The sequence below is a fragment of the Falco cherrug genome, chromosome 3, assembly GCF_023634085.1.
Source record: "Falco cherrug isolate bFalChe1 chromosome 3, bFalChe1.pri, whole genome shotgun sequence".
NCBI lineage: Eukaryota > Metazoa > Chordata > Aves > Falconiformes > Falconidae > Falco > Falco cherrug.
In genome coordinates, this window is record NC_073699.1 from 119,794,614 (window position 1) to 119,816,427 (window position 21,814).

At 42.5% G+C, this 21,814-nt stretch overlaps 1 protein-coding gene across 2 annotated transcripts; it reads right to left on the bottom strand.

The window, feature by feature from the left end:
• Nucleotides 1-97: 97 nt before the first annotated feature.
• MTF1 (metal regulatory transcription factor 1) lies at nucleotides 98-21,268 on the bottom strand. Of its 2 annotated transcripts, none has more exons than XM_055704635.1 (11): nucleotides 21,184-21,268; nucleotides 20,341-20,805; nucleotides 13,390-13,628; nucleotides 12,830-12,961; nucleotides 12,239-12,312; nucleotides 11,590-11,723; nucleotides 10,691-10,768; nucleotides 9,543-9,645; nucleotides 8,407-8,963; nucleotides 7,450-7,516; nucleotides 98-6,414 (listed from the first exon to the last, which is right to left on the bottom strand). In XM_055704635.1, exons 2-11 carry the CDS (start codon nucleotides 20,752-20,754, stop codon nucleotides 6,029-6,031), a joined length of 2,184 nt encoding a protein of 727 aa, XP_055560610.1. In that variant the 5' UTR covers nucleotides 20,755-20,805; nucleotides 21,184-21,268; the 3' UTR covers nucleotides 98-6,028. The 2 variants fall into 2 exon arrangements, with proteins under 2 accessions (XP_055560610.1, XP_055560609.1); XM_055704634.1 differs by having other exon boundaries at nucleotides 98-6,447.
• Nucleotides 21,269-21,814: the final 546 nt, after the last annotated feature.

Below are 21,814 nucleotides of genomic sequence, written 5' to 3' on the forward strand. Positions count from 1 at the left end.
ATGGGGTTACCTTCATGCGCCTAAGATCAGGGGAAGGATGCTCACACTCATCTCTCGGATGTATTTATAAATACTCTTAGGAAAGACTATTTTAACACAACGTTTAAATAAGCATTTAATTAGGATTTCATTAGTATTAATATTGCTTTCAATTCCAAAAAAGTTAATTTCCACTTCTTTGCAGATATTTCAAAGTACAATATTAACTTCATACAAAATGAGCAATTAAGCAAACACCATTATTTCACATTTTACATTCTTCAAAAAATACAAATTCATATTTACTCTTTTTTTTGGGTTTTGGAGATGCTCTTCCTTTGGAAGTACTGTACCTGTAACTAACATCTTCACATTGCTCAATGTAAGCACATTTGTTCCCATGTTTCATAGTTAAATAAATTCCTTTAATACCATACACACATTCTTGAAAAAACTGGGGTTCTTTTATTTTGTCATCTCCAAGACCACTGCCCAGCTCCCCATATGCATCAAACGGAACACAAGCAGTAAGCGGACAACCTGCGGTTCTCCTGGACTTCCCGGTTTGACAATTCTGCAGACGTCAATGCTGAAGACTACTTCGGTAACTAACCAGGCTCGAGGTTTGCGCATCCCTGCCCACCACGCTGATGCTGGTCTGTGAAATAGAACTGCAACTACAGCTCTCTCTCCAAAACAAGGGTCAGACAGATAGCTCCGGTTCAATAAGCAAGTGGAAGGACACAAAGCTACACAGCAAGAAATACCAGCTACTGTAACTACGGTACTGCAAAAACATACCCTTGATTTTGCTGAAAAAGATCATATGAAAAAAATTTCTTTTAAGAAAAAGTAGAAACTGCATTTATTTGAGAAAGTGTACACTGCATAATGAACCAAATTTTGGCCAGCTTGCACACCACCAAAAGCATGGTGTGGGATTTTTAAACTAGTTCCAAGAACACACACACTTAGACTATGTACACGACTACATAAATATCCAGTTTAATTTGCATTTCTCAGTGCAGACACAGAATCCAACTTCTAGAACATATGATATATATCAAGACGAGACGCAAAAAAGTTAAAAGTTCAGCCCTGTCCATGAGTATCGACTACCGGTAACATTTATAAAAACTTGACATTGTTTCCAAAATATGTTACGGAAAAAATAGTGTACAATTAAAAACTATGCAATCAGAAATTTGTAGGGTATATTAAAAGACATGCCTTTTTTTTTTTTGCCTTACAGTCCAAATTGACTCTAATAGTTCTGCCCAGCTAGTTCCGACAACTAATGCCAAGGACTCTTCACCCACAGATCTCAAAGCATTTTACAAAGACAAGTTCCATTGTCCTCATTTCACAGGGAGGAAACCAAGGCAGGGAAAGGTTAAGTGACTTGCCCAAGGTCTCACAGCCAGCCAGCAGCAGAACAAAGAAGGTAACACCAAGATCCCTTCTGCTCTGCATGGCAGAACTGGCTGCCTCTCCCTTCGGTCGCTAGCTGTGCTCCCCCCAGTCAGGAACAGCTTTTTTCCTCCAATCAACTCCAAGGTCAATTACACCTTAACTAATCTCCCCCAGCAGTTCCACAACCGACAGGCCAGTTGTTAATTCGATCTCCGAGCCTTGTTTGTAATTGGTGCAGGAAGAATAGTGTAAACAGTTTAACAACGTTGCTGCAGTTGCAAAAACAATATCTTGGATGACTGCAGAAGCGCCATCCTCCATGAAAGTAAGGCAGATAACATGACATCAAAAACTATCTCGAAGACAAATTTTAAAGGTGCAACATGCCTGTTTCAGAACAGCTTGTCACTTCTGTTCCTACTTGGGTGGCAGAACAGAGCGGAGGCCAAGGGAGGAAGAACATACAGCGAGGAACACAGCCGTGTCCAACAGAAGTGACAAGCAGCCCACCAGAAAGCATGAGAGAAAAGGCCTGCTAAAGCACAGTGCTCTCAGTGGAATATTTGCATAGATTGGACATTTGCTAATGATGCATAATTTCTCTTGGATACAGACAGGGAAGGGCAGTATGTCACTGAGCTAGTTACTATATATATTCAGTTAGACAGACACAGACAGACCGACCACATGGGACAATGATCTTTAGCTACAAGTATTGCACCAAGTTAAGTGCTCTTCTTTGCACACCCCTGTTAACTTTTACTCAGAGCAAAAATAAACTTTGTGAAAGTATATACAAAAGAAATTGCAGCAATTGGGTTAAAGATAAAATAACCTAAAGTGCATTTTAGATACCGGTATGAGGTTCTGTGAACTAGTCTTTCTGGACACAGTCAGCATTACAGAAGTGCCCAATTCGTACTTTGTTCTATATAATTCAGTACCAGCATTTAAACAGTGCTGATTTTCCATCCCTCTACCATCTACAAGCATGAAAAGCAACTTCCACAGCCTTCAACTGCATGCCAAGCATCTGCTTGCTTGGGTCACTGCCTGGCGACTAGAGCTACTAATGTTGGTAATTTGACCCACTCCACACATTTAAGCTTCTGCACCTGTCTAGAAACTGTATGTAACCAAGCGAATCCCCACAAGCCACAAACATCAAAACCTTAAACACAGAATGACCCGGAGCAGCACAGTTTTGCTCTCTGACTGATAATTAAAGGGACTTGTGAGACGCAGATTTTGCAGAGGGAGGGCACACTGTTCTCAGAGGCTCCAACATATTAACAGAACATGCCCCTTTCTGGGAATCCAATGTCTTATCAGATCTACAACAGTAAAAATGCTCCCCTTTATTAAAAATGTTATTGTGAATATGCTAAATGCTGGGGCAACAAGAGGAGAAGGACAGAAAACTCTCTGGCATCATGGAATCTAAGGGCTTTGCTGCAGCTGCCCTCTCTTGCCAGCTGCTGGCGGATCTCCTCCCATCCAAGCGTGTTAATGACCATCCCATTTGATCACACAGCACTGGGGATGGTACAAATGTCTGCTGTGAAATGTATCAGATACATGCGACATGGAACACTCTGGAAAGCAGACCGATGACACAACAAAAGCACACATCTGTACAATGCAACCAGGTGGGATGCACAGTCCATAGCGCAGCAGCCTGTGCGTTCACAGAATCACACTGCTCTTGCCTCATTACAAGCTCTTATTAGCTTCACCTGAATTGCAGCCACCCTGATGTACATACAAGAGAGTAATGGCAAACCCAATGTACCTAGAAGTCAGCATAAACTCAAAACGCATTGCTTTTCCTAGAACACATCAACAGAGAACAGTAGCTGTGAAGAGAAAACGGAGAGGTCACCCTCTGACACCCACTCAGAAAGGATGCGTGCAGCACCTCACTGCTGCCAATCACCACATTTCCAAATTAGCTGCAGATTTCAAAGCCTTTGGTAGATTCTTTACTCATTTCTGTCAGAGTTTCTGAAGATGCTATCTGGTCCAAACAGAAGCGTGGTTTAGGTGGACTAAGTCATGAGTAGCAAAAGTAGCATAGAAAAGCGCCTCCCTGAAAGAACGGAAAGGCTCAGAAGAGGTTGCAAAATCCCCCAGCTGTCACATTTCAGGCCACGTCTGGTACCCTTCTCCCCATCAGAGAAAACCCCACAGTTCCAGGGGAACACACACGCTCCTGCACTGGCAGAGTCTCTCACATGCACACACACATACATCCACTCGCCTTCAAACACCACTGTTGCACCACGCCAAAGGAAAGGCACAAGGCCCCTTGCAGTAGCCTGTGCCCCCACGGGACCCCCGCGCAGCTCCTCTGCTCACGCTCCTCCGAAGCGGAGCTCTACGCAAGAGCTGGCAGGAGACTCATCCCTGTGAGCGCAATCTCGGCCACGAAGGCCTGAGACTTTGTTTTGTGTTCAAAGCAGTTCTTGCTGCTGTGCAACCAAACTGCATCACAAAATGAAGCTGTAGGAGAAAAGCAAAGGGGGCCACCATCTCACGGCCCTCTGGAGATCACCACTACAAGAACAAAACACAAAACGCTTTGTTAATTGGCATTTTGTGGATGCAAACCTTATTGCTGCAGGACCCACATTCCCCACTGCAACAGCACTGCACAGCACAACATGCGCCAACACACACACAGAGGAAACAATTAGCATGTTTCCAGTTCAGCTGGTGCCCCCAAGCTCATCACCGCAATTACCAAACAAGAGCATTCTGCCCTAGCAGAGCAACACGCCACTCCCCAGGCACAAAGCATTCTTCACACAGCCTCTCTTCCCTCTCGTTCACCCTAACGGGACCCAGTTCTACCCTTCTGTGCTTAACTGGAAGCAAGTTACCAGAGAGGTGAAAAGCCAGCTCCCTGCAACCCGTTTCCATCTGTGCCGTGGCAGCGCGTTCACGAGAGAATAGCACGTGAGATGGCTTCAGCCACTGTCTCAGCTAAGACTGTGACACAGCGTTGGTAAGGCTACACAGAGCATGTCACAAGAGGGTTAAAAAACCTGCTAGTCATCCAGCATCCTGGGAAGGTCTGGCTGCACTCATCATTCTCCCCCCAGCAGGTACAGAGAGCAGCTTTGATCAAATACAGAATGTGAACAATCTCTATCCACTACACGTTTGCATTCCTAAATTTAGTGCGCAGACACACTCCACATTAATTGGCTTATAGTCATTATCTTTGTATCTCACTAATGACAACACTGTAAACTGAATAAAGACTATTTAATATTCTCTCCTTTAACACAAAAAGACTAACAGCCAAAGCCAGAAAGATGGATAAAACACTATAAAATTACATCTTTTAAAATAATGCAGCATAAATAAACCATTTAGAATGAGACTGCATTTATTGCAACATTACAGGCTTTTTGGTGGAAGGGGGGTTTGTGTTTTATTTACCCTGAGTAGGTTAGAATATAGACTTTCAGTTTGATATGAAAAACTACTATGTTGTGTAACATCTTTTAGTCAAGAAATAGCCCCGTGCACAAAAAGCTGGCATTGCAGTAGGTTGGAGGCAGATTCAGGCAGACATTATATAGCTTAACAGAAAAAAAAATAAGCATTTATGGACAGCTGAAGGACAGACTTGCTGAATCCAAACTGAATTTATGTTGAATCATTCCGAAAATTTTCCTAGAGTTGCTCTTGACAAAAGATGAGAGTAACCAGCAAAGGCACCATGCTCCTGATTAAACAGTCGCGGGGGTTAAGAGAATGACTTGTTTCCAAACAGAGCCAAATAAATCAAAAGAGCAGCAGGCACCAATCTGACTACATCTGGGACTCACTGCATCCTTCAAAGAGAGGCAATGAAAACAAGACTCTTTGAGCCTGAGTAAGCAGGGGCTCCGATTGTGTTTCCATGTTGTGAAACAGTGTCTGCCACCACACTTCTAAGTCCTAATGAAATTAAATGAACAGATCTATTGGGAGCACAAGGTACTTGTGCTCTACTGAAATAAACTCCCCAAAAGTTTCTGTAGGCTTTAGTAACAGCATTAGTACAAAGCAAACCCAGGCATCAGCTCCCAACTCAGTGATGTGACAATTGCATTCCAATAAAATTGCAGATAAATCATCTTCTACAACAATGCCATTTTCTACTACAGCAAAGCCCTTTCCTGGGCTCCCCTTATAGTGCATGGTTAGCATCAGACATAAGAGACAGAAGAAAACTATAGACCCAAGGAGTTGTAACAAAGACCCACTTGCTGCCAGTACCTTAATCCCAAACATAAGTGATGTGCAATTGGAGACAAACTACCCCCCTTTTTTCTTTTTAAAATCTTTCTGCAAACGAGTAACCTTAACTTCTGTGTTCACATATGACAAGCAAAAGTGACAGACAGTGCAGCCAAAACAGTTCATATATAACTTACTCTTTTTTTCTTTTTTTTTTACCTTTTCTTTTTTTAGATAGATTCTCAAAGATGGATGTACCTGGGACGTGACTAAGATGACATCTGTGAAGCAGAAATAAGCCACAAAACTTCCAAAGAGGAAGGAGAAAGAATCAATCCTTCAGTTTCTGCTTCTAAGGAGAAGGGGTTTACCCTCCAGGTGCAAAGGAAAATCTGGAACATCTTCACTTAGAGAAGCTGCTATTCAAACCAATTTCTTCTTCCCCCTGCAGTAGTGCTTCGATTGGAATTATATTAGATGGGCTTTCAGGGCTCTGGAGGGACAGGAAGTCCGATACATCCATGGCACTTAACGTTTCAGTCTGAGAGTCTGAAGGGTTAACTATCTGACTGCTCTGCCCGCATAAAGAAGAGGAAGAGGAAGGAAAGGTCTGAGGCTGCAGCTGGGGAGCTGGCTGCTCCAAAGCTTTTGAATCAGGTGAGGAACATTCCTTCTTAATGGTGGCTTTGTCCTTGGCAGAGTCTCGGCAGGCACACTGACACTGGCAGGCCTCCTCCTGCTTTATAATAATGACAGGAACACTGAGACCAATCTGCTGAACAGGGTTTCCTGAAGGTGAAACAAAGACAAAACACAACAGAACTACATAATTTCACAGCAGGGAAAGACAGATCATCTTTGTTAAATTAGATTGTAAGCACCTTGCAGCAGAGATTATGTCTGTCTTTGTTCAAGCACAATGAATACCCTGCAGCAGATGATCAATAAAGAAAAAAAGTGTCAGGTACTCTCTGCTGATGAGCAACTTGTTCAGGCTGAACCCAGGCATTAGAAATCTGATCTAAATTTTCACTCTCCTCCCCCTTCTCTAACAAACACTGTGACTTTTACAGCATAAAATCCAATAGAAGGGCATTCAAATGCCCCAGTCCCTACACACTAATTTTTGAAGACAATGATACAACATTACACCAGCTATTCTACCCCTCGGCACCAACACAGGTATTTTCCCTGTTCATTTTCTCTAGTCCACTTCCCTCTCCCATCTTGCTTCTCACACTTCTCCTCACTCTCCCCATGCTGCTCCACTTGCCTGGCTTCTTTTCTTTTTTAAAATTTAAGTTTTAAACTCACCTCATCTCTCTTGACTCCAATTCATCTTTGCAATATAACAGCACTGTAGGAAGCATGTTATGGGACACAACTTCTACAGTTCTGTGTCATTTTGATGAATCTCACAAATAATGCTTACCAAAATCAATTGTTAAAGAACTGATTAAGTTTACTAGTTCACTACCTGTTCCATGTCTTCATTTAAAAGAACAAAAACCAAATAATATCCTTTCATTTCTGTCTTTTATTTTTCTACATCATTAAAATACCATTATTATGAATACTGGACCTAATTTGTCAACCTGATTACCTTACAAGTTGTTAGAGAAACTACTACAGGACAGACCTCAACACAAACACCTATGAGTCTACAGCAGACTGCACTTAAAACCTCAGGAAGGTTAAAAAAAAAGAAAAAGAAATTTCTTCAACATTTCTGCAAGCAATAAAAGAATTCACCACAAAAGCTGGTGAAGCGAACAGTACTACGAACAGAGAAAGAGAGAAAAGCAAGTTCAGTGTCAAGCTTACCTGTGTTGCCAGCTACTGGTAACGCAGTGGTAAAAAAAACCTTTTCTACTACTTTTGGAACTTGTGGCTTTAAAGAAAAAAAAAAAGAAAAAAGTGTGAGTTGATTACAATCATATTTCTATTGTTCAAATACTAAACAGCTGCAAAAGACACAATTGTACATATATTCCAAAGGGGCCACACAGGAAAACAATTAGATTATGACATTTAAGTTTGGTTCTGGGCTATGTTCTGGCTATTCCAAAACTCAGTACTATGTCAATATTTGTAAAGATGGGGAGTAATCACCCTCCGCACTAATATATGTGCTTATTAACACAGCTTGTGGGGTTTTGACAACTGAATGACTGAACTCTGAAAAAACTGCTCTGCTTGCTCACGCTGTGTGTACCTGCAGCCATTCACTCCACCATTTCCAACTGAGAAAGCCTAAAGGTGGCAGTATTCTTAAAGATAAAACACAAAGTCTCAGCTATCCAGATTTACTGGAGAACCAGAAATACTGTTTTGCCAGAAAACTTTTCATTATCTTTATCAGGCTAAATTAAAAAGAGAGAGATTACAAAATGCCTAAACACAAACTTTCCACAGTCTTTTGTGCCTCTACTTGTCAAAATAATAGATTAAAACCCACATTTATTCTCGGGCCATGTGGTGCACTGTCCTGGATAAACCAAGCTGACACCACCTACTGAGAGAAGCCTGTCGCTGGGGAATAGAAGAAAGCAAGTTCTCTCTGCACCCTGCATTTCTCTGTTTTCTGTTTATCTCTCTAGCTATTTTAGAGACTGCATCAGTGACACATTTATACATATCAATGTGATAAGCATTATACAATACTGCATCCTGGTTTGTATCTAACAATTACAGGTTTGACCACCTTCCTTTTAAAAACAAGGAGTCCTGGAGGAAGAAAGATGGTCCAAGCCATGCCAAAGCCACGCTGGATACACTAACCATTTGTTCTTGGCTTTGTGGAGAACCAGTGGCACCATTTAAGATCCATTGTAAGTTTTGCTCTCCCATGACAATGCTGGACTGCAGAATAGCAGTGCTCTGAGAAGGAGTAATTGTTATAGTTGGGTTACTGGTCAGAACAGAGTTCGCACCAACAGGCACAGTCTGAACTACAGCTGGCAGGGGCTCAGTGGCACTTGATGCTGTTGGGGCAGATGCCCCAGCAACCACTGGAAGTCCCTGCACAATGGGCTGCGGTGGCGTCTGAGTGTGCTGCAGGAAGTCTTGGTGACTGGCTGCAAAATGTGTGCTGTGAGGAACAGGCACTTCTGGGGATTGTAAAACAGTTGCAGGATTTCCAAATGCAGCTTGCTGTGAGCTGGCTCCTATGGAGGAGGGAGCAGCAGGTGCTGCTGAGGCTTGCAGCGCTGAATGCGAAGGCTCAGAGATGCCAAGCTGCAGTACAAGTGGAAGAGACAACGATGCCGAGTCTCCTGCAGAAGGTGGAGCAGCAGCGACCGAGTCTGCATCGCCATTAAAACCTTCAATCAAGGCAGCTGCCAAAAGAAACAAAGAAAAATATAAATACCTCAGATCTCATAAGAACTGAATAAACAACTTTTTCAAACTTAGCTAGCTGATGGATTTTTGCTGAGCACCACCACTTTTACGTCTTCAGCCTAGTTCTCAAAAACATTTAACACTAGATAGTGAAATCTATTTAACGCTAGACAGTGAAATCTAAAGGTACATCCAAGTTCAAGAAGCTGGTATCACTGAATGCTACACACAAGCTGATCAGCCTCGTTAGCTCCCTCTAAGAAGCCTTTTTATGAGCTGGTTCATGCAGCTACATCAATAGAGGAAGCTTGAAAATCCTTGTGTGGAGAGTCGGAGAGCATCAATGTCAGCATGTACAACAATACTTGGTCAGTTCCCTTGTTGCTGTCCGAGTGTCATGCCATCGGCAAACACAGCGCATTTCCAACACAGAAGAACTTTAGCACTGAGGTTCTGCTTAAGAGTTATGTGGGGCAGTAATTCTTCAGTCTGAAATGCTGACTTAAGTACGTGCCAACAGAGGGGGAGAACTGTCAAAAAGCGCCCTCTCAAAATAATGCAGATACAATCCGTACCTGTCTGCTGAGAGTCGTCTTGATTTGCAGTATGATCTGGGCTCTGAAACATAGACTCAAAGATGCTTGCTGGTGAGATTGTGCTAAGGTCTTGTCCATGTGTCTGGTGAATAGAAAGTAAAGAGGAAAAGACATCAGATGATGTTCTATCTCAGGTCTCCTTTATACTTTGCACAAATCCCAGTCAAGGAGCGTATGAATGTCAGAAATACCTCTCCAATTAACCAGCCACCTTCGGGAAAGGCAACATATTTCACTTACCTAGTGTAAAATGACACTTAGGTTTTATTACCCATAATCAAATTTGCTAACATAATGAGCGAAACCTTACAGAAATAAGTCCTTCAAAAGCAAAATACATTCTTCTGCATCCACACTTTGTTTAACCCTTTTTAATACTCTGTTAGAAACAGAAACAGACGTTAATTTGTCCTTGGCTGTTTGTGAAACCTTTTCAGGAGCAGAAACAAAATAGTTCTACTTAGATTGTATCATGGACTGTGCACTGTTAGTCACCCACACTGCTCTAGGAACTGAATGCATTAAAAAGCTGCATACTGCTTCCACATTGAAGCACAAAAGAGTGACATCCTCATCAGTACACAATTTTCATCTATGTAAAATTTAAGCTCAGTCAACAGTTATCAATAGGCAAGAACATTATTATGGTAAAACCACATGCAGAGCCTTTAAAAACAGGTTGAATTAAGCACTGCAAATTTTGGAAAATGCCCCGCTTTCACTCAAGTTATTCTGCTTTTAGGCAGAAATATTTATTTTTTGTTCCAACACTCCAAAAAGGACAGCAATAATACATCAGATTTACAGGCTCAATAGGGTATGTAAGAAACGTGCATCTTTTTTGTCAAGAAAGAGCCTCCTGCAAACTGCCACAAGACAAAAAAAAAGCAGTATTCAGTACATCTAAAACAATTCTATCCAAAGTCACTCTTTCTGTGAAGAAGTACATCTCTCCCACTAGTGAAATGAAAGCCTCAAGCAGAGCGTGCTGGAGGCCTGAACAAGCGAAGCAGAACCCACAGTCATACATATCTGATCTGCCACGTTCTCGTTGACAGGACAAGCACGTTGCCAGAAAAAAGCAAAACTCAAGTTACAGGTGAGGGAATTCCAGGGCAGTAACTCACCGGATTAGAGTTCTCCCGCAATTCTGAATCTGTTGATATGAGGCTTAAGTCACTCAGACAAAGTGAGTGGCTTGTATCCTGTAAAGGAGAAAAACAAATTATGTTACATATTAAAAAAATAGCGTCAGAAATGTTTTACTTTTTAAGAGTCCATACAATTCTGCCTTCACAGAAACTTTTTTACCTATATGTGAGCCATGTCTCAGTTCTAAAATCAAAAGGAACATTATTATAGCAAAAGATACTTAGCACCTATCAAGGATTCTTAACATCTCTTTCACCTTACTTCCAAAAAAAATCAAATGACCTAGAATTTTAAATTAGCATAGGAATGAATTAGCCTATAGAAAATAAAATTAAACCTTAACAGTCAGCATTTATTTTACGTCACACGCTTATTACACAGTATTGATTAAAACATAAGAATCTATAAGGAAAGCATGATCATATAGATATAATTGCCTATAAACCTGGGTACATGGCATACTCATCAAAGCAGCAGTAGCCCAAACGTTAATTTTAAATGTGATTAAAATGAATAGACAAATTTAGATGAGCTTTTCTAAATAACATTTGGTAATCAAATACCACACTAGAAGTTTCAGAAATACTGGTCCCACTGTTTATTATCAGCACACTGTAAACACAGCATATGAGAACAAACCCTACACCGCCACCTTGAATGCCAGAAATTCCAGAATTTAAACTGAATTCTCAGTTCAAAAGAGAGGCACCCATGGGTTTCTTCTCGGGAGACGAGGCACCAAGTAGTTAAAATTCCCTTTGAAAATCCCAGTCTTATAGGATACATCTTTAAAGACACAGACAAGTAACTTATTCCCAAAAATACGGTTTTATCACCATCAAACATGGCAGCCTTAGGAAGAAGTGCCACTAACCTCAGACACATTGTTATTGGGAAGTGCATTATAGGAATGTCCTTTCTCATGACCTTTCATGTGACTCTTGAGACTATACTGTGTACTAAAAGTCTTCTCACAGCCGTTACTGGGACAGAAGAAGGGTTTCTCCCCTATAGGCAGCACAGAACACATATAAACTTACAAACATTGTATCAGACACATACTAAAGCACCTAGGAGAGTAATAATATTTTATACAAACAAGACTGTTTAATGCTACTTCACACATTCAGCATTCTTGGGAGTCCTGCAGATAAAAACTGCCATTTTACCACGTGCACCGATGCAAGAACACAACATTTAATTTTTATGCCTCATTACCAATAGATTTGTGAAACATTCATGAAATTCAAGACCTGTCAAGCATAAATGGAAGTGCACAAATTGAATATTGGGGGTTGCCCTCACCAGGTGCTAGAGTTTGTGACTGGCCTTGTTAAACTTGAGGTTGACATCAGCACACTTCTCCAGCCCCTCTGGATCGCATTCCTTCCCTCAAGCCTATCAACTGCACCACCCAGCTTGGTGTCACCCACTTATTATACGTAAGTATAAATACATATTAAGATTCAGAGAGTTAGTATAAACTGAATACGCTCAATTAAAAGAAAACCCTTGGGACTTACCAGTATGTGTCCTAACATGTGTTTTAAGGTGGTGGCTTGCAGCAAAAGCCTTTCCACAGCCGTCATGCTCACACCTGAATAAGGCATCACAGAACAGTTAGCATCAGGCTTCTTTGATGCACTAATTACAACCTTAGATCATGCTTTGCAACAGTCCCAGGACTCTGAAAAGCAGGCCTAATGCTAATCTGTGCTAGTAATCAGCTGTCTCCCAACAGCTGCTCTGCATTCTACAGAGACTACAGCAGGGCTCTGAATGGGACTTTAAAATTCAAGCATTGGGGGCTCCTTCATGGAATAAACATTGCACCACAGCAGAGATGCAGCAATATGTTTTAAAAACATGCTCATCGTGGCACACACATTTGTTAAAAAAAACATAGCTTGACTATTATCTTTGAAGACAGCCATTTCACCCACTTTTACAGGCAGCTGAGGGAGCTCTAGAACAAACATGTTCAAATGCTGGCCACCTTCACTTTTTTCATCACAAGAGCAGCTTTTCATTCAGAACAGTAAAAGCTGCCCTTTGGCACAGGTGGCCCATTACATAAGTCCCACAGAAATAAAAAGTGCCATCCAGCTACTTACCGAAATGGCTTTTCTCCTGTGTGTGTTCGAATGTGCTTCCTCAGATCACTGTGCGTTGTAAAGTATTTACTGCAGCCTTCTGATTCACAGTTAAATGTTTTCCCTGTGTGAAGCCTCTGATGTGCTTTCAACCTAAAAAGCATGCCAAAAAAATCCCTCTCATGACTCGTAGGGCGAGAGAGCCCCTACCCGAGACAAACAAGTCATTCATTCAAATGTGCAGGACAGGATCAAAGGCTTAACACATGCTGAATGGAAGGTAACCAGCTTATGAAAGTAACTGGTATCACTTCCGAAGTCCCCAAGCAAATCTGAGAATTCCTTGTGATTGTGCACCATCTTCAACACTCTTGCAATATAAATAAGCTAAGTATGTCACCACAGGTTCTCTCAAACTACTCTTGGTATAGCATTTCCACATTTTCAGGGGAGGGGGGTTATTTTCGCATCTGTACCTGGAAGAAGTGTAACAGTTGTATCCAGACACAAACAAAAAGTAGATGCAACCAGCAAAACTGCAACAGCCATGTCTACAAGAGAAACAGGCAGAGACCTCCTACCTGTACAGTGTATTGAATGCCTTTTCACAGCCCTGCACATCACATTCAAACGGCTTTTCCTTAGTGTGCACTCGAACGTGGATTTTGAGGCTGTAGGAGGTGAGAAAGGCCTTGCCACAGCCTTCTTGATTGCAGACAAAAGTGTATTCCCCACGATGTGTCTTTTGGTGAGTGCGCAGGTTTCCTGCAGTGCTATAGGTGCGCGGACAGCCCTCAAAGGTGCACTGGTACCTCTTAACCTAAGAGACAAAATGCTGCGTACTTAGTAATTCTTAAGCATTTCTGAAATCCAAACAGGGTAGAACTGCAGTTAAACATCAAAGACAATGGAATAGATTTTGACCCCACCGGCAAACAAACAAAAATTATTGCATTTAATTATCAGGTAACAATATTTCTGCTGTGCTATGTGAGGAAGGAGTGGCACACACTGGAAAGCAGGCTGACCTTATAGAATAATCATCTAACAGGAGAAAAAAGGAAAAACAGTCTGAAACATTTCTAAAAATATGATAAAACAGCTGGGAAGGACACCAAGAGGCTACCAAACCTACCTGCTTTTCATGCATGTAGCACCTGTATTTCACTCACGTACTTCTAGCAGAGCTACTTATTTGTGGAAGAGGAAGACAAGAGAAAACATACTTTCACAACCAGGCCCTCAAAAGCACTGCCCTGTGTGCTGAATTCCCATTAACACCTTGAATGAGAACTATAGTTTTCACCATCTCCTATGGTCTAACCATCGATCCATTTATTACTTCATTTTACCACAAAAGCACCCTTCCTTGTACTTTGTTGTTCTCTTCTGTGTTTACACTTCAGGCATTGGCTGTAACGAATGAAACAAGGTGTTTTACATCAAAAGGCAAGTATTACAGATTTCTCAGCCAACTATCTACATCACCAGGAAGCAATTCCATATTGAACTAAATTTGGTAGCCTTCCCAGCTTCTGCAACAGGCAGAAAGAGACCATGTAGAAGCTTCCAGTGTGCAAGTCATAACACTTAATTAAATCTCATTCTCTCTCATGAAGTAGAAGGAATAAGTCATCAGAGATGCTTGAATAAATTTATCTTCAACATTAATTATCAGACTGACAGCTTCCATTTGATTGTTGTAGTTGAGAAACCTTAACATCTAAAAGTGATCACAGAGCCCAAGAGAGGACTTGAGGGTTGACAGGCAAGATGCAGAAGAGGATTCCCAAAGATGTTGATTTGGAAAGTTTAGAAAGGCAATGCAAACTCACAACAAAGGAGCAGGAACTTGCAGATTTAGTACTCTTTAACAACTGGTCGGGAAGGTTATACAACAGGACATAAGGCAGCGATCTTCCTCTTTTCCAAGGCTCAAAGCACCTCAGTCACAGTACCTAGCATTACTGCTCAGAAAAGGCTGGAGCCTGTCTTCAAAAAAACCAATACTGAATTGGGGGTTGGTACCAGCAGAACTGGATGAACCTATACATAATGGACGTGCAACACTTACAGGTTTTTTCTTTATATACACCCATCAGAAAAGAGCATTTGATAAGCACAGCTCTCTACCACCATGGCTTGGAAGCTGGGAAAAGAGTAACATGGAATGCCTTGATCGGGTAAGTATAAAATCACTTTATCTGAAGTCATGCTCCTCTCAGAATAATGGAAATTTAGATAGATATGTTAAGTAGGAGCAATACCAAAACCACATTGTTCTTGGTGTGGCTAATTAAGAACCAAGTATTTTTTTAATCCTTCCATAAAATAACTAAATTTGAATAATGCTTTGTGTAACATCTCATTTATGAAAGAGACAATGGGCCCTCAGTAAAACCACTACGAGATCTGTAAATGGATCTCAAACGCATTTGTGTTTGGCCCAAAAACATCTCCCATTCACATACTACAAAGGCACAAGAATAAGGACGGCTGAGGGCATCGGGAGCACGTTATTACTAGTATTATCACGCTAACAGCTGTTGGCACTGTTGGACCATACCAGTGCTATAAGGTACAAAGGAAGGTACATGCCTTCAGGTTCTGTTTCTCAAATAGTTGGCGTAACAGCCCTTAACGCTGTCAATTTGAGCCACGTGCACTTGGCATTTCCTCTTAAAAGCATGCCTCCTAGATCCTACACCAAGTCCCTGAGAACCGAAGCACTCAAAGGATAATCCATTGCATGCTTTCACTCCTCTCTCTATATATGTTTAAGGCCTTCGTAACTGTAACTACAGAACCGGGGTCTAAGCACCACAGCACACGTCTCAGGGCGTAACCACCAGGTTACTCAGTCCCAGGCTCTACCTGTCCTGATCACCTCTAGAACAAGGGCAGCTCTTCAGCAAGAGCAGGGATTTCGCTTAACTAAACACGTTGTCCTGACAGCTGCCCAGGAAGCACTGCAGTCACACAGCGCCCTGGCACAAACTTATACCAGGTATAATTTGGGTTCTAGATGGCTCTCCATAAGGAGAAACAAACAAAAAAAAAATAGTCTCTCAGTTTCTTCCAACCTGTTTTGTGGGGGACAGGGTTGCCAGTAGGACCCCTTTAAGAAAGCTTTATAAAGTCTGCGTATTCAGGAGCCGAGCAATCTCCTGTGTAGTCACAATCTGCAGTCTCTTGTTGATACCACAACAGGCGAGCATCTACCTTCACCTCCCTTTGATAAAACCTTAGTGTTTGGAGAATATTAGAGCAGGTTAGATATAAAAGAGATCTTTACACAGAGCATAGAAATATCGTAACTATAAAGCCAGAAAGCCATAAGACAACTATAAAGTAAGTAGCAGTAGTTTTCATTTTAGCTAGTACTGAACTCAATTCCTGCCCCTTACATAATAGTTGATGTTAACAGCATATTGCTAAATGGAGATGAGATTTCAAGCTATTTATTATCAACACTTATCACTCAATCCAGGGAGAAACTTTACCCTCAAATAGAGAATTGAACAGTGAATTACACATCCAGGAACCAGTTCTCCATGCTTCTCCTATTTCACATAACAGATGAGAAGCAACACTATCTCACAGAACTGTAACTACCAGGAAAAATATTGAGCTATTGCAAAATACAGAAGGGGAGGAAAGGATAGCAGAAAGAAATTAAGAGGATGGAGGAAAAACAAGTATAAAAAAGTATTTTTTTCTGTCAGTCTTACTAGGATATTACCCATACTAAGGGGCTTATTGAAAACTACAGTTCAGGAGCCTTACTGCCAAAACACAAAAAACCTCCTCTCTCAAAATATCTTGCCCTGTTGAAGGGCCACTTCTTCCAGTCCTCACCACATTCCCATCTAACAAGGGAGACTGGCAATTTGTTTGTGGTTCTATGTTTTCTTTTAACAAAATGGACAGGGAAGAGGACCTACTCTACAATCCACTGTAGCAGCTTTAATTTTTTATTTTTTTAAAAAAGCAGCTAATTAGGAGATTAATTCAATTTCTTTTAATACTACATTCTATTTAAGATACACTGTTTTCTCTATTTCGATAGCCACTAGTTACCTAGGCTGTCCTAAGTACAGGGAATATGATGAATTCCTGTGATAACATGTAAGAACATGCCATGTTCGGACTCGTGACCTGACAGTCTGCTGTGAAATTCACAATACAGAGCAAATTCTTGCTGAATCTTTCTCCTCCTGTGATCCAAGGTTTACTATGAAGCATTTAACTTACTACAGATTTTCTAGTCAAGAAATATATGTGTGCTAAAGCAATGGAAGCAGTACACTACACCAAAAGCAGCTGTCGATGTTTGCATCTGATTCCCCCTTGATTTATTACAAGACAGTAAAAAGAGGAAAGATGAAAAGCATCAAGTGTTTAAATTGAACAAATGATCTAGATGGTATGACCAACAGTAACTGGAAGAGATTCTGGAGGTCTCCACATTTTTATCTAGTCACCTGGCATTATTAGAAGCATTGTACAAAGAAGGAAACAGTAATTTCACTGTAAAGCAACTTGGCTTAAATTTATAGTTCAAACCAAGTAAAAGTTATCAACAAATATCCAAGCATTATGATACAGACTGTACATAATTAAGAAGTTTGGTTGCGTTGAGTCAGCCAAAACACAAGAGCATAGACTGATAACGCACAGACACAAGGTCAGAAAGTACATTTTATTAGATGAAGGGGTACATTATCCTCACCAAGGATTATCAAATTGAATGTTCCCTATTAAGCGTTTTAAGACAGCTGGAAATTAACATTTTACATACACTGCAGTACACTCTCCACAGTACTTCCCATAATCCACAAGTGATTTGACACAAGCATAAACTACCTAAAATCAAGTGAGAAGTCTGTTAAGCTTTCTATGTGTTCACATTTAGTTCTAGAAAAGTGAAACAAAACAACCAAAAGAAAAAAAAGGGAGAATATTAATTATAAATTAAGGATTTGGTTCCTAGCTGCCAGTGCATGTACTTAAAGGAAGACAGCAGGAAACACTTCCAGTTTAATGGCCTCCACTATGACAATGGCCTTGCAGTGCTCCCCCTTCTATCAAAGGCCAAATCTTTCACAAATTATTTTAAGCATACTGCAGACAGAAGCAATACTACCACCACATTCTAAGCAAAATAAAACTTTCTGTAAAGCAGCAAGCATGTAATTATCTTCTCACATTAGCCCATCAAATAAGCGCTGATCATACACATAAAACTATGTAGACACTGACCGCGAAAGACCTGCGGTTACAGCGGCAAGTACTCAAGACTATCACCATATGCAAGCAACAACAAAAAAGAAACATGGCAGCACAGGAAAAGACACAGATGGCGAGGATGCAAAGCATACACAAACAAGTTGCTTTGAAGACAAAGGCTGTAGCTGCATCACATACGCTTTTTGCAAAGGACAGTGTGCTATCTCTCCAAGGAGATGCACCAGAGGGAAGCTAGAAGAGCCTTAATTAAGCATTTACCTTAGAAGCAGGAACTAATCGACCAATAATCAACAAGACTGGTGAAAATGGAGCCTGACACACTGCCAAAGTCTGCTTAAACCACTCAGTTTGCCTTTAACTCATCTTGTGTTTAAGATATTTCCCCTTAAATTGCTAATTTTCCTACATCACCAATAAAGACAAAAATTAATTAATATGAAATACAAGACAATCACATTTACTCTTACAGACAGAAGTATAGTGAGAGAAGTATAATGTAACAAAAGGAAATTAAAGGTAATCAATGAGGTGTAAAACCCTATTTTGCTTCATAAATGTCTAAGACTGACCTGAAAACGTAAGACTTAATAACAGTTATCTTCACTGTTAGAACTGCTGCAGATGCTTTGAAAGCACCAAAGAACTGGACTGCTGCCTTTTAGAGAGGAGCCAAATGTTCAGGGGTTTTAGAGCTTTCCCCTCCCCATCTGCAGACAACTTACCAAGCATTTGAAACAGCAGGACAAAAAGGGCTTTTACAAGATGGAAGCATCACATATGCTTAGGGTTTGTTTCCACTGCACATGAATTATAGTGTAACTCCCCTCCCCCCACCACAGAAAATTAGTTTGAGGTGAAAAATAAATTCAGATAGAGGATTTCATCAGGAAATTCCAGGTCTTACAAGCCTTTTTTAAAAAAGGAGAGGTGACTAAATAAAATCAGTTTAATTGTATGTGCAATCACCAACACATGTTTTAGCTTGTACACCCTGTTTGCAGACACCACGGATTGCAAGCTTATTACCCTACAAAAAGAAACTACTGATATGACTGACATACAAAAATCAGATGTTTTAGCAGCTAAGGATGTAGGGTAGAGCAGTAGCTAAAATGAGTAATAACTGAGCAAAAGGAGTTCCTTAGACATAAATGGGCTTATTGAACAAACCTGAGTCCAGAAGTTTCGTAATTGCAGAGCTGACCTCCTACAGCCCCATTTCCTTGCTGCCGAGAACACAATAATGAAGGTTCCCTGCTAATCTGAATTATTCAGACCACTCAGACCCAGCTTCCTCTCCCAGCAAGGGCTCATTTCTGCAATTCTCTCTTACACTGAGTATTAGTTACACAAGTAGTTGATACTACTACCACTGATACTAGCACAGACACGTGTATATATCCTGCTTTGTTTAACTCAGAAGGGCCAAAAAGGACCACAAAGTTGTCACCATGTTGGTGTATCAGTTAACTTCACATTGCTTTTGCACCTAAAAAACAAGAATCCCAAGTCAGTCTGGACAAGCCCTCACCACTCTGCACCCAGGCAGAATTCATGAAGGAAACAGAATTAAAACTGATTGCCATTTTGAATATGTAAGCTGACTCAAGCTTTCAAAACACAACAGATGGTGGTTTAAAGCTTTCCTTATTTTCTTCTCACAGTTCCCCTGTGAATGACACAATAAAACTACAAGTAATTTTAAGTCTGGCATCTTAAGTTTTACTGTACCTAAAACTAGCGCCAACAGTCTGGAATTTAACCTGTAACTTGGATGTGTTTTTCTCAGTGTGGTTAACCACAAAGTAACAGAGCTCATGCTCTTCTTAGTTATCTCTGAATTCAGGAAATAATTGCCCAAACAGAAGAAAAATAAAAAACTACTACAGTTACATACACTACTAATATAAACACACTTTCAGTAGCGCACTCCCCTGTTATCTAGTGTGCTACTGCTTGAAAAAAAGTGCTTCCTAGCTGCTTCACAAGCAAGCAGCCAAATATTTGAGTGAAAACTGATGACACTCACAGCTTTGCCACTGACCCACTAAGCAGCTGTAGAAACAGTCATACCCTACCAGCACAAAGCATTACTATCACTAGAAGTAACAGCAGATTTAACGGAGTGTAATTCGCTGTGTGGTAACCTTTAAGAACAAGAGAAACTTCTGTCTACCTCCCAGCAAACAGCTCTGAAAAACACATTTTCAAGGCATTTAAGGTCACCAGGTGAAAAGCACTCACAATAAGCACAAAATTCAGAATGATATTTAGCTACTTACTTCTTTAAGCTTGGTTTCTGGGCATTCAGACTGCAAAGTGAGCGTTGCTCCTTCAATATTTCTTGGCATAGGAGTTGAACCAGGATTTATCGTTAGATGAATCTGATCTGGAGAAATAATGTGTTGCACATAACCCTGGGACATTCCTTCATGGTCTGCTATTAAATGAAATCCTTCTTCATGACCCTCTGGTAAAAAAGGCAAGTGATCACCACACTGTCCTTCATCCTCATCATCTTCCAAGACATTGTGGTCCTGCTCTATGAGAACAGTTGTCCTGTCATAGACTGTCCCAGACGATGAAGAAACCAGCCCGTTTTTGTCAGCAAACCTCATCATATTGTCATCCTGGGTTAAATCGTCTTCCTCCACTTCATAGTAGATAACGTTGCCTTCAGGACTGTTCTCCCCCATGGCTCACCGCCTCTCAGTGCGATATCGTGAAGTTCGACCGTAACGACTCATCTGCAACAGAAGGACGGGCGGCGGGAGGGGGGGGGGGGGGGGGGTGTGGTGTCAGGCGGATCTGCCCCCCAGCCCGGCCCCCCACTCCGCTCCGCGGCACAGCGTCGCGCGGGCGCCCCACGACCCAGGCCACGCACCCGGTCGCGGGGCGGGCGGAGACGGCGGCGGAGGCACCGAGCCGTGCGCCGCGGCCCCCGCCCCGCGGGCCGGGGAAGGCGTCCCCTCCCCGAGCGCGACGCTACCCCACCCGGCCCGGCCCCCGCTGCCACGCCGCCCCGCAGGGAGCCACTGCCAGGGCCGGCACGGGACCGCGCCGCCCCACAGCCCAGACGCCCAGGCGCAGCCCCGCCGCCCTCCAGCCAGCCCCGCCGCGCTCACCGGGCTCCCGGCAGCGGCAGCACCTCCTTCCCCACCCCAGCAGCACCATGATTACCAGCACACTCACTTCCGCTTCCGGCCGCGCACGGCCCGACGGGAGCTCCACGCCTACCGCGGGGCCCCACGGGAAGGGGCGGGGGCGGGGCGGGCTGCGCCTACGCGCTTGGTGGCGCGCGCGCACACGCCCACACTCACACCCCCACACCCTCTCCCGCGCCCCGGGCTGCAGCAGGCGGTGGGAGGCCCCGCAGCGGCGGGTACACCGTGCACGCACCGCAGCCGGCCTTCACATAGGCGTAGAGCATTGAAATACAGTTACACGAGAAACCCGGCTGTTTCTTCCCCGGGCGGCAGTGTGCAGGCAGAGCGCGCGGGCTGAGACAGTTCTCGGCACTCCCGCTTCCCCTCGGCGCGGGCCTGCACAGGCCCCGGGGCACGCAGCACCAACACCAACCCCGGGCCCCGCAGCACGGGCTGCAGCACCGGCCCTGCTACAGCACAGGCCGCAGCACCAACGCCAACCCCGGGCCCCACAGCACAGGCTGCTTGCTGCCCAGCAAACACCTGTGCCCCGGCCACTCAGGATGCTGTACGTCGCAGAGCCCCTCAGGGACGAGGCCTCCCTTCCTTA